Genomic DNA, 12,932 nt, shown 5'->3' with positions numbered 1-12,932 from the left:
TTGATTTTGTTTTTACTATATTGCTTATCCTCTTCTAACAATTTGTTTATGCTACTTATTTTTATCTACTGCTTATAGTCTGTGTCCCCGTACTCCATCCCATTTAGAATGTGAACATTGTCACGTCAGGGCATTTGACTGCTTTGTGCCTTGAGAAATGCCTGGCACATATTGGTGGCTCAATAGCCACTTGATGAATAAAGGAATGGCTATGCTACAAAAAAGCTTTTTAAGCATCACGCTGTGCTAGGCACTGTGCTTTGATCTTGGAATATGCAAAGATGAATCAGATATTTACCCTGCTTTCAAGGAGCTGACAAGGCAGCCTAACATACCCATAAGTAATCACAATACAAGATAGAAAATCCATATTATGAGAGACCCAGATAAATTACTCAGAGAAGGAAAAGCTATTTCTAGCTAGAGAGATGGAGAAGAGTATGGAGATAGTCTCACCTAAAATGGGCCTTGGATCTATGGATATGGGGAAAAACAGCAACCAGGCAGCAGAAACCATGTAACAAGATCACTAAATTGCTGCAGCACAGGGAGCAGGGAAAAACACAGAATTTTGAAAGAATCAAGGCTTAGAGTCAACATGACTGACTTGAAATCCAAATTCTGCAACTAGGTAGCTGTGTGACCTTAGACAAATTGTTTAACCTGTTTGAACTTCAGTTTTCATAATCATAAAAAGGGATAATACCATCTACCTTACAGTATTATTGTGAAGAAATCAAGAACATAAAGCACCTAGCCCAATGACGGGCTCTCAGTGATCACTCAATAAATGAGAGCTATTATGGGAATGTAGTTTGACTGGAGCACAGATGAAGCATTCCCCTCACCAATGCCACTTTTCCAATAGGAAGCAAGGCCAAAATGTATTGCATTTACTCTACACTCCCTGGGAACATTCATCTATTGTTCAGCCTAAAAAATGAAGCTGAAAATGACTAGTCTTGTATTTGAAGCATAAAACACTGAAAATATGACGCATTGGCCTATCAGGCATAAGATTGCTTTGAATGTAGAAAGGATAAAAATATATGTGTGTTATATTTCTGCAGAGGATTATTTTCTCTTACCCACCAGGTTTCTTTTGTTTGTTTCTTTTCCAGTTGCTCCTACGATTCAGGAAATTAAATCTGGCACCGTGACCCCCGGACGCAGTGGATTGATAAGATGTGAAGGTGCAGGTGTGCCGCCTCCGGCCTTTGAATGGTACAAAGGAGAGAAGAAGTAAGGACTTTGTGATTATTACTATGTTTCAAGCACTTTGAGCTAATGTGTTTGTGTTTCATATACTTACTGTAGGCAATTTCTTTAACTGGCTTGAATGATTCTCAGCAGCCTCCTCTCAGGCAGGCAAACGGAAGGAGCCCGTATGGGAGGGATGGGTAGCTAATAGCATCCATGAGAAATGTCCACTTTGGCTTGTATGATCTGCCTGCAAAGCCCCCATCATGGATGCATTTCCTTTCTTTCCCTCCCACCCGAACCATCACATCATTGCTCTTGCTGGCAACCAGGTTTACTTGAGAAGCAAACCAGCTCTTAAAGGACTTGGGCACAGCTTCCGCAAGAGCACTTCAAAAGCAGTAAGAGCTGCTGTCTCCGCCAGGCTTCCTTGACAAGCCTCAACCCTTTCACCTGCCTTATTCTCCCAACGAGATGATTTAACACTTTGTTTTATAGGACACTGTTTGGATATTCTATTGCTAAAAAGGCTGTAGAGGAGACAAAATACATGGTCAAAGGAATAGCCAAGGGTATTTTAGGGCTACTCTAATTTCAATTCTGTGTGATTGCCCTCTTGAGAAGTCCCAAAAGCCTTGGCAAGAGCTACTGAACAAGAGAAGAGAAGACAAGACTTGACAACTTTACTTTTATCCAGTAGGCTCACTCAGACCTCTTCAACTGCTCCTGTCAAGCCATCAAAGCAGCACAGGATGCCTGTGGGTTGGGTGGAAGATGTTATGCAAAGGGGAGGGTATAGATTTTGCTTCAATACTAGGGAGTGATATAGCCAAGAAAATATTAGCTTGAACTCTATGAAATTGCCATTTTTAAGTCAAGGAAACCAAATATTGGCAATTCCATATGTTCAACATATATGAATGGGGTTTACTTGCTTATGTCATGGCTCATACCTAATTGCAGCTAAATATCTGAACCAAAAAAAAACTGGTAAAATCACATAAGAACTTAGATATTACCACAAAGGATATGAATGGATGTGATATAAGCTGGTAGTTTGTTTCTGAAAATGAAATCAAAAGGTGATTTGTGGAAGACGGTCTCCATCTTTAACATCAGACTTAGTAATAAAGGCTATCCCCATAAGTATCTCATTTTTTCTGAATAATTGCCTGTGGTTTCATCCCAAAATTTTTGTGGTTATTTTTGTATGCAACTTCTTCTATAATTTGGGGTTTTCATTTTTTAAATTCTTTTTACTAATTAGTTTATGCTTTTTACTAATTCTAAATTTGCCTCCTTGTGCCTTAATGGAAGATCTTATAATTTCTTCTACTGAGAATTAGATAAACTGGTCTGTGGTCACCATCATTCCATCCTACCATCCCGCAGGATTGTATATCTGCCAATATGACTTTTCTTGAATTTTGACAACCCAGCTTGAAAAGTTTGGGTTTGTGATTATCCATATGAACAAACATCGAGAAAAGTGGTTCTCAATCATTTGAAGCTTATGGAATTCTTTGTTCACATATTAACTTAGTTGGAAGCCCAAGAAGTGTTACCTGTGAACACAACACTTCTCTGATAGATGTGGGTTAAATGGAGTCTCAATTCTACCTGGTCAGCACCCTCCCCTTAATTAAGACATCCTTCCAGGAGCCCCCTAAATCCATGGTTTTCCACAAAACACAGTTTAAATAACACCAGCTTATACTATTTTATGTATCTTTCAAAGTCACTTTTTAATTTGTATCATTAATTTCTTAAGAACTAGCAAACAGAATTATTTCTCACAGTTCAAGTCAGAGCTCCTGTCTTAAAGGCTATTTTATTTCCAATACATTGTGAAGTGATGTCCTAGATTTTTCTTCTGTCTCTTTCTTTCCCTTTACTAAATTCAGCAACCATTGACAAAAAGGTTGCAATAATCCTCAGTCCATTTTCTTGGCCTATAGTAAATATAGCAAAGGGCGATTGGTGTCCATAATCATGGCTTCAGGGATTTGTTTTTCTACTGGAAAGATGGAGTATAGCTTTTAGCAAGAACCACTTGCTAAAAAAGAAAAGGTAGATTGATTCTCCCTGATCAATGTCTTCCCCAACACATTGACACACCTCAGGAAAATCTAGTAGCTGTGAAAATCAAATGCCCTTGTGAAAGGCAAACATATTTTCAGTTCAGAGGGAAGCATAAATTTATCTTTTAAGGGTTATGTTTGAGGAAATATCCAAATCCTCAAATATCAGCGAAATAAATAATTCTGTCTCAAAACTATAGTAAATCAAAATTGAGTATCTGCAGAGAGGAGGAAAGAGAAGGATTCTGGTTGCTGAATGGTTATTATTATACTCACTAAATAAATCTACTGTAAATGTCCAGGTTATTCAACTATCTGCCTCATCAAAGTGAAAGCTATCTATTTAACAAGCACCTGCTATTTGACAGGTATCATTCTAAGTCACTAACAAATATTAACCCAATTTATTTTCATAAAAAACTTATGTGGTAAATATTATTATTCTTCTTACCTTCTTTTATCAACCTAGATGATAAATGCTATCATTATTTTTACCTTTGCTTGAGGAAACCAAAGCACAGAATGTTTTTAAGTAATTTGTGCAAGTTCATACACAGAGCTCTTCAACTGCAGAGCTGGGATTCAAACCCAGAAAATCTGGTAAATCTTCATGCAGAGTCCATGAATTTAACCCTGATATTTTGGCATCTCTAGGCCATGGCTCTTAGAGTCTGTAATGTCAATATTAAATTCCAAGCATAAAGACATTTCAGGTGGGTTATAGATTTGCAAAATAAAAGACTGAACAACACTCACTTATAATTTCCCAATTTCTTTAGTCAAGGACACAGAAAAGTGGAGTCAAGGTGGAAACACAGCAGAAACAGATATAGCATATTTCAGAGCTGTCTTCTTGACCTCTGAGGTCTTTAACTAGGAGCATGAAGCTGTCAGAGACCCTGTCAAAGTGGAACAGTTTTTGCAAGATTTAGAGAAGTTTTATTTTCTAGAGATCTTTTATACTTGGAGCTTACATGAATATTCAAAAATAACTTATACAATCATTTTATCTCTTTTTAAAGGAATGTTTAAAAATATCCAATCTTTCTTAAGTCAAGATATTCCAAGTCAGCTCTTCATTCAGATAAATATAAACAAATAAACACACACACACAAACACACACACAGCCAGAGGCAGCAACTGAATATCCCTAACCCTGTCTCTGCCTGCAGTTCTTCAGCATCCTGTAAGGTGAATTCCTGTGTGCTAAGAGTAATTAGCTTCAAATCTTTAAAGAAGAAACCCTGTAAAATTAAGCACAATTTAAAGGAAAGAAAGAAACATATACTTACTGAGGAAAAGCCACTTTCCAGGTCCTTTAAATTCTTTTATCTCATTTATTCTTCAGGCCTCTGTGAGGTAAGATTTATTATCCTCAATTTACTGATGACAAAACGAAGACACAAGAGACTTAAAATAACCTTTCCAAGAGCACTCAGCTTTAAGTTGCCATCAAGACACATTTTAGATTTGTCAACCTCTCAGCACATGTTCTTTCTTGTTTATCTGCTGCCATTTTTAGTTATCTATTGCTAAGTAACAAATTAACCAAAAAGTTAGCAGCTTAAACTCATAAGCATTTATTGTCTCAAACTGTTTCTGAGAGTCAGGAATCCAGGAACAATTTGGCTGGATGGTCTCATAAGGTTGCAGTCAAGATATCACCTGGTGCTGGTCATCTGAAGACTTGACTTGGCTAGAGGATCTGCTTCCAAGATAGCTCACTCACATGCCCAGCATCTTAGTGCTACTTATTAGCAGATGATCTCAGTTAGTTGTCATGTGAATATTTCCATGGGGCTGCTTAAATGTCTTCATGACATAGCAATGGCCTTCCTCTAGCATTAGTGATCCAAGAAGGAGCAAGGTGGAAGCTGCCATATCTTTTAGGATCTAATCTCAGAGTCATGCTCTGTTATTTCTCGAATATCATATTGGACATACAAGGCAACCCTATTCAATGTAGGAGGGGGCAACACAAGGGCATTAGATATTAAGAGGTGAGAATCACCTGATGCCATCTTCAAAGATGGTTCCCACTCTGTCTCTCTCATGGATGATCTAAGTAATTTTTTATATTAGAAATATTAATCATTTGACTTTTAGTTTATTCCACTGTTTAGATAAGCATCATGAGCATAAATAGAGTAATATATTTATTATTTAAATATTACTCCTTTGTTTAAGGTAGTCATTTTTTAACACTATACTCTTTTTCAACATACCTAAAAGGAACAGTCCAAATGGGCGTAAATTTACTTCATATACCTTTAAGTATTGGGAAAATAAGAGTTTGGGGTTCAATTTATACAGAACTAAATTTAAACTTCTTTTCTTAATAATACAGAAGGTTGATAAGAAGAAATACACTCTTTATATGCAGTGAAAGGACAATGTCTGGGCATCAATAGTACCATTAAGCAAATATTGTATTTGATGACATGAAATTAAATTAATCTATTGCTTGAGAACAGTACATTCACTTAGGATTGAGGCTAACAACATAAATTAAATTATAATGGACTGAGATTTCAGTAAGTACTGCCAAAACATGGGTTTTGTATTACTTTGCGAAGACAGCATTACTATGTTGTCTTAGATCAGAATATTTTTATTTGCTTGCATGGTTGAATTCCTGCCTCTTTTTTCTAGATTTCCTCAAATCTAAGCCTGAGGTCTAGAAATACATGCCTTCTGATTTCTCATGATCAGTTTCACTGCTCCAGGCTTTCGGGTGATGGATATGTTAATTACCTTGATTTAATCATTCTGCATTGCTTACGTATATCAAAACATTACATTGTACCTGATAAATATGCACAATTATTATTGGTCAATTAAAAATAAAATTTTAAATAAATGAATATGTTTTAAAAAATAGTATTTTATTCACTTTGCTTGTTTTTAGGTAAAGGAACAACGATAGCAATGCTTTGTGAAATTTCTTAATTGTATCATTTTTTTCTTATTGCCCCATCATAATTTCAGATAGGGATGCAAAGTTACAAATGATGTTGACACAAATTACACCCATGCATGAAAAGGAAATGTATAGTAAAACATTACAAATTATCAATATATCAGTTAAAAAAGCTATGTGCCTAAAACATGGAATATTTTCCATTTAACAGTGTGGAACCTATAATATCTTGACATTTTAAGCAACATATTTCAAATTCAGTTTATGAATTTTTAACTCAAAAAAAATATGATGATCATTACCATTTTGCCTTATGAGTGGTTACCTATGTGCATAAAACATGCATGAATAGACATGCACAAAATGTATAAAAGTAACCACTGAATGGATAGGAAGAGGCCTGAGGTCAACCCTGTGGAGTATGCCATGTTCACTTTACACAGAGGCATGATGACCTTTTTCAGTTAGGTTAATATTAGGTTTCATTTTAGATAATCATTATTTTTCATTTCTGGCTTTACATAAGTAAAATGAACTTGAGAAATAAATCATAATAAAGTATAGTGACTGTTCCTCTCCTCTTTCCTATTCTAGATATTTAGTATGTGATTGTGTAGGCAGTCCATAAATTTTATTTGAGTATTCACTGTGTTGAAGGAACATGGGAGGAAGGTTCTTCTCTCCTTCTTATATTTTTTGAGGATATGAGCAAAATGATTTAAAATATTTCTCTGTATGTATCTCTTCATTGATACCCTTTCTTCACTGTTTTTCAGCAATTTATTTATGTCAAAATTATGAATACATATTATGTGTATATAATGCATTATGACTTGCAAGGCATTTTTACATATGATTGTTTTGCAAAACGTGAACATTGTTTGGCATACAGAGTCAACTCTTGAAGCTTGGGCTGTTACATGAGTGGGACAAGAAGAGAAAAAAGAGAGATAAACATATAAACTAATTGAAATGGCATGGCTCGCTACACTACTGGTTCAAAAATACATACAATGGGATATATATACCTTAATGATCCTTCTATTGGTCGTTATTCCTGTATATTTCTGAGAGTGTGAATATCTCTCCATTCTAAGTGAGGTTCTAATGTTGAAGATGTGTTTTTAGCATAACATGGCTCTACAACACAAGCCAACTACTTCATGTGGTGCTCAACCATAGTCAGTGGTATAAAGCGATGGTCAGCAACATTTACTGAACATATATCCCTGTGAATAAAATTTAAAAGGTAGCAAAAATTAACAATATATGCATAATGACTTATTACCTATTGGTACACATTTATGATCTTGTATATTGCATGCCTTACATGACCTTCAACAGGTAAAATTTAAAAGATGAAATAAAAATATAGTATAAATGGACTTTTCATTATTTCTTCTCACACTCAAACAGGTCACATTGTACCCACTTTCGGACACTTGCCTTCCACTTTGTAGACTATTTATAAAGTATGGTAGTTTAAAATGAGTAAGTTTAAGGCATTTTTCGAAAGTAATTTTAAGAAATGCGACTTTTACCCTACATGCTGACTTTTTCATCTTACAACACATATATATAATGCATTTGGTACTATCTTATCCATTCCTTGCATAACTCTAACCAGATTATACCTAAGAGGGGAAAAAACAATTTCTTATAAAGCTGAAATGACTTGTTGAAGAAAAGTACACAGCAGGAAGTAAAAGTGATTTCCTGACCCCCATGTCAGGATATTTCTAAATTTTATATCATAACTTTATTTAGAAGAGACTAGAAATACTTTCTATCTTACTTTCTCTTTTATTCTTTCATTTACAAGGTCATTCTTACCAGAATAAACAGTTACATGTTTCAATTTAGAAAGATACTAGAAATAACCTTATTACCACTTCAGGTGAAAAATGATCTTCCCTGCTGACTTGAGATTTTTACTTCTTTATTCATCTGTAGGATAATTTAAAAATTTTGAAAAAGAAATAAGTTCCTGCATTGAAGGAACTTGCATTTCTAGTGTTATCTCATTATTATGTTATGCTATTTATTTATTATTTTATTTGGTGATATTCCATTCCTTTTAATAACCAATGTCTTAGTGCAACTCATAACCAATGTCTTAGTGCAACTCTCAACACCTTTGTGATGACTTTGTCATCTTAGGCCGGGAAAGTAAAGGGTAAATATGTGAAACAGTGGAGAGCATTTTAACTACTGGGAACTGGAGAGTACATGGCCAGGTGAGACACACATACATACTGCATACAGAGTCTGCCAGTAAACAGATAGAATTCTGTTGTGTTCTTAAAATTCTTATTGACTGTTCCAAAATAAATATCCGTACTTATCCCTTTACATGTGAAGCCTGTCATTGGTTCTTCATAATCTGTGGAATAAAGTCCTAACCCCGCAGGGTGGCTTGAGAGCCCTTCACAGTCTGGCCCCTCTTTTCTTTGTTTATAAATCTTGCCATTCTACCCTCTTACAATTGGGGCTATAGCCATCCTGAAATATTTTAGTCCCCTGTCTGTGACATGAGCTCTCTCTTCAGGCCTCTTCACATGTTGATACCTTTGTTTGTAAGCCCCTTCCACACACATATCTACCTTGGCTGCTTTTGCCTGTCTGCCTTCCACTAATGAGCCCTTTAGTCTCCATTCAGATGTCATCTTCTCCAGGAAAGCTACCCTGAGCTTTTTCTACCTTGCATGGAAGCTCTCCAAATGTACCTTTGTGTGCTCATATCCATCAAAGTGTTTATTAAAACTATCCGCAACTTCCTGTACTTGTCTGTTTCTCCTACTACACTATATCCTACCTAGGAATGAGGATTCTGCCTTGTTTGCTATAATGTCCCTAACACCTAACATAGTATTTGGCATGATTAACACACTCCATTACAAGAATGAGTTATAGCCTTTTAATAATTATAAAGTAGAGCCATTCTTATTTTAACACACTTTCAGTCTGGTAAGAGAATATTTGCACAAATGGATCCCATCAGCTTAGATCATGGGTCATTTTTAAACCCAGTATATGATTAGAGAAAGAAAGCTGAATTTTGTTGCTCAATTCTGGTGTCTCGGGATTTTGTTTTTATGAATGCAGTCTCTGCAAAATGGTTGTGTTGTTATATTGTGGAATGATATTTGACATTAAAATCATGGGCACATTGATATTAGGAAAGCAGTTCAAGCAGAGGTAAGAAATCCAGTCATAGGCCAGGTTGTCAGGGATACAGGAACTCACTGCAGTTAGGGAGGTTTGACACCTACCCTGTAGCCTTTGTTTATCTGATGTAACATTAAAAGGGAATATACTCTCCGCGCGATTCAAACTGTCACAAGCAAAGAAGTCCAAAGGTCTCTAATCTAAAATTATTAATTTCATTAAAATTGATAAAGTAAACAAGACATACATTTTAAATAGCTTAATAAAGTCTAGATTCATTAAAGTGTCCTAATATATTATAATAACATTAATTTATTCAAATGCACAACTAAAGATAGATACCCCTTGGGGCTAAGACAGTGATGCATGATATTCTTCAGTCTGTTCCTAGGAATAAATGATATCATGTTGTTTTCAAGCCTTAAGTATTAAACAACACAGTAAACCGATAGGTTGCCATAGCAGCATGTTCACATAAATTTTCATTTCTCTCTGGTATCTAGCAGTTCTTATTCCTCCCCAGTTTTACTTTTATTTTTTTGTTATCTACCCTGCACATCTGTGAAAAGCCTAGATGAGATGGATAATGCACATGTAATTGATACTGAGTTTGGCACATCTTGAAATCATAGTGCCATGATCTTTTCAGTCACTCTCCTAGATCTTTTCTTTAAAAATAATTTCCTGTATGCTCAGTGTTTAATATTTTGCTGCCATCTGAGAGGAAATGTATCTACGCTGTCTAAGACACAGACCCTATCATCGAACAATAATAACACCTATAATAATCTTGTGCCTACTGCATTTGATATATATGTGTATAAATATGCATTATATATTTTTAAAACCATTTTGACATCAACACTTTGCAATTGGCTTCATTTTTCCCATTTCACAGATGAAAAAACTTTATAAAATTGTAAAAACATAATTAATTCAGACAAGCATGAAACAATTATTGATATGTACCTATTAAGTGCCAGGTACTATAGACCATGCTTTGGAATGAAATGAATAACAAAACTAGCCAGGAACCTTGCCCTAATGGAGTAACACTGCAATGGGGAAGATGGACAGTAATCAAAAGCCACACAAATATATGGAAATTTACACCTGAAATGATGTTAAAAAGAGAAGTATTGAATGTTATGATGTTGATTTGGCTAAGTCAGGCTGAACACAATAACTCCATAGTATCACTAGTAGAACTTGAACTTTAGAGACGATTTTGGAATTACTCTAAAATATTGCATTTTGTCACTTGGCTAGGTTGCCTTTTTTCTGCCATTCTTGACTATATTCTGCATATACACTATAATGAGAGATTTCTCTACCATCCAAATATTTAGTGAACCTAGAGGAAGAAAAATAATAATGGATGCTGAGATGTGTCTGTACATTGGGTGGTAGTTTGAGGAGGGAAGGAGAAGAAAGCCCCTTGTGAGCTTCCTCCTCAGCCTGAGTAGCCCAACGAGCTGACTCCACTGGAGGCTGAATGTAGCCCTCTACAGGCTGCACTGAAAGGCACAAAAAAAGCTCCACATAAAAAAGTCCAGAGGCCTCTGATTGAGAGAACCATCCAGATAGCTAGTTGAATTGAAGCTTACTTTTCTGTTTGACTTTCTGCCCCATTAGTTTCGCCCCTTGGATTGAACCTGCCTTTCCTGGCATGGGTGCCGCACACCACTTGGCTGTTTAGCTCCATTGATTTTATTCCCTGGCTTGACTCGATATTCTCAAAGCGTCCATGATTTCTGATCTGTTTCTCCCAACTCAGATACACTATTTTAGTTCTACTTGGTGATTTAAATGCCAAGTGCTGCTTTTGGAGGATATCAATAGTCAGAGGACCTGGATTTGAATCTTGTTTTAGACACTTATCAGATAGTGAAAGATAAATTAACTTAATCTTTCTAAACTTCTTTTTCCCTCATCTATAAAATGGGACTAATAATATCTGCTTCCTAGGGTGGCTGTGTAGATTAGTTGATACATACATTGGAGAATGCCTAAATGTTTAAGTGTTTGTCAACTTCCCGCACTCTTAACACCACACATTTGTGTGTACAATGTTGACAATATTTGGTGTTAGATTATTTCAGTCATAAGTGTGTTGAGAACAGCTAACATTTTCCACATAAATAAAGCATTCCTGCTCGTATTGAAAAGACCAGAAATACAGTCATGATTCAGAGTCTAGATATATATGTGTGTGTGTATGAGCGACTCTATCCTTATGAGAGGTGTTATGCAATGTGGGGTGGAAGAGACCTGAATGTCGTCTTAATGTCATCTTCAGATTTTCATGTATAGCTAAGATTCTTGAAATACTAACTATGTTATACTTTCCCCTTTGTTTTCTAGCACTCCATAGACATAGAAGACATTTAATCATTTCATGACCAAATACATCATCATTTCCAGTAAGACTATATTGGAGTTCTACCATCACCCATGCCTTTTTCGAATCTCTGTTTCTCTCTTTGTTATTTTAACCTATACCTTTAGCTCATACCATATCTTAGAAATCCATATGCTTATAATCCATTGCCACCAGTAGCATTCCTTCCCTTTATAAATATAATTGTTATGGTTCAAGAACTACCTCCCCCCACCATCTAATACCAAAGATTGGTTAATTAAACCATATTAATTTTATCCACTCATGTAACATGATATATCATAATCATATGATCTTATAATTCCAGTCTAATAAAAAGATTTATCATTATTTGAGAATGCCTCCCTCACACCTATCTCAAGTTATTTTAATATTTTAAATGTTGTTGTCTGAAACTCTCCAATATATGTTTCCTACATTAGCAATGAATTCTTTCTGTGGCTGTTTTCATCTGAAAATTTGTTTCTTTAGAGATGTTTATTGTTACTCCTGACCTGGAAAGACAGATAGTGAACAATAGTCTTAAAATGTGGATTGAGGCTGGATGTATCTATGAAATGAGTGAGGCACAGTGTAGCTGCTCCATTTATTTTTGCAATCTTGACAATCGGTGCTGATGGCTATGTGGTCAGTTTTTTTGTGATGATGTTGCTACAGGCTCTTCTGGTCATCCTAGATAACTACTGCCTGAAGGGAGGTTATGATTGTAAAGTTTGGGAACCTTTCATGAGTCAGAAATATAAGGATACCTAGTTATTAGCATGCTTTCCATGCTACTTCTGACTGACACTGGAAAATATAGGGGACTATTCTAATTCCGAACTAGTTACTGGGTCGGGCTGTGTCACTTACAAGCTGACAGCATCTGCTGGCAAAGCAAATAGCCGGCGGTTCACAGATTTATGAGGCATTGGTGAAAGGCAGAAGGAAGCAGAATGAGAGTAAAGGGTCTCGATGTGGAGCAAACTTCTATTGGGGTCAGAAGGTAGAGGACAACAGGGTCCACAGTAATAGAAGAATCTTATAACCATATTCCCTATAATAAAAAATGCAACACAGAAAAACTACCAAGTATTTCCAGGTAAGCATCATATGCTATTGATCTATGCTGAAGAAAGGGATGCCATATTTAACTCCTAGCTCAATAGAATTTGTTTCTCT

General features: G+C 35.7%; 1 protein-coding gene across 1 annotated transcript in view; it reads left to right on the top strand.

Annotated features, from left to right (window-relative positions):
- NEGR1 (neuronal growth regulator 1) overlaps positions 1–12,932 on the top strand; it is an 821,802-nt gene that overhangs the window by 635,803 nt on the left and 173,067 nt on the right. The window contains exon 5 of the mRNA XM_020288933.2: positions 1,122–1,242. Coding sequence (XP_020144522.1) covers positions 1,122–1,242 — 121 coding nt within the window. The remainder of the gene's footprint in view (positions 1–1,121; positions 1,243–12,932) is intronic.

Source organism: Microcebus murinus, chromosome 2 (assembly GCF_040939455.1).
Source record: "Microcebus murinus isolate Inina chromosome 2, M.murinus_Inina_mat1.0, whole genome shotgun sequence".
NCBI lineage: Eukaryota > Metazoa > Chordata > Mammalia > Primates > Cheirogaleidae > Microcebus > Microcebus murinus.
Note: the sequence above shows the minus strand (reverse complement) of the source record. Positions and strands in the feature narration are given on the sequence as shown.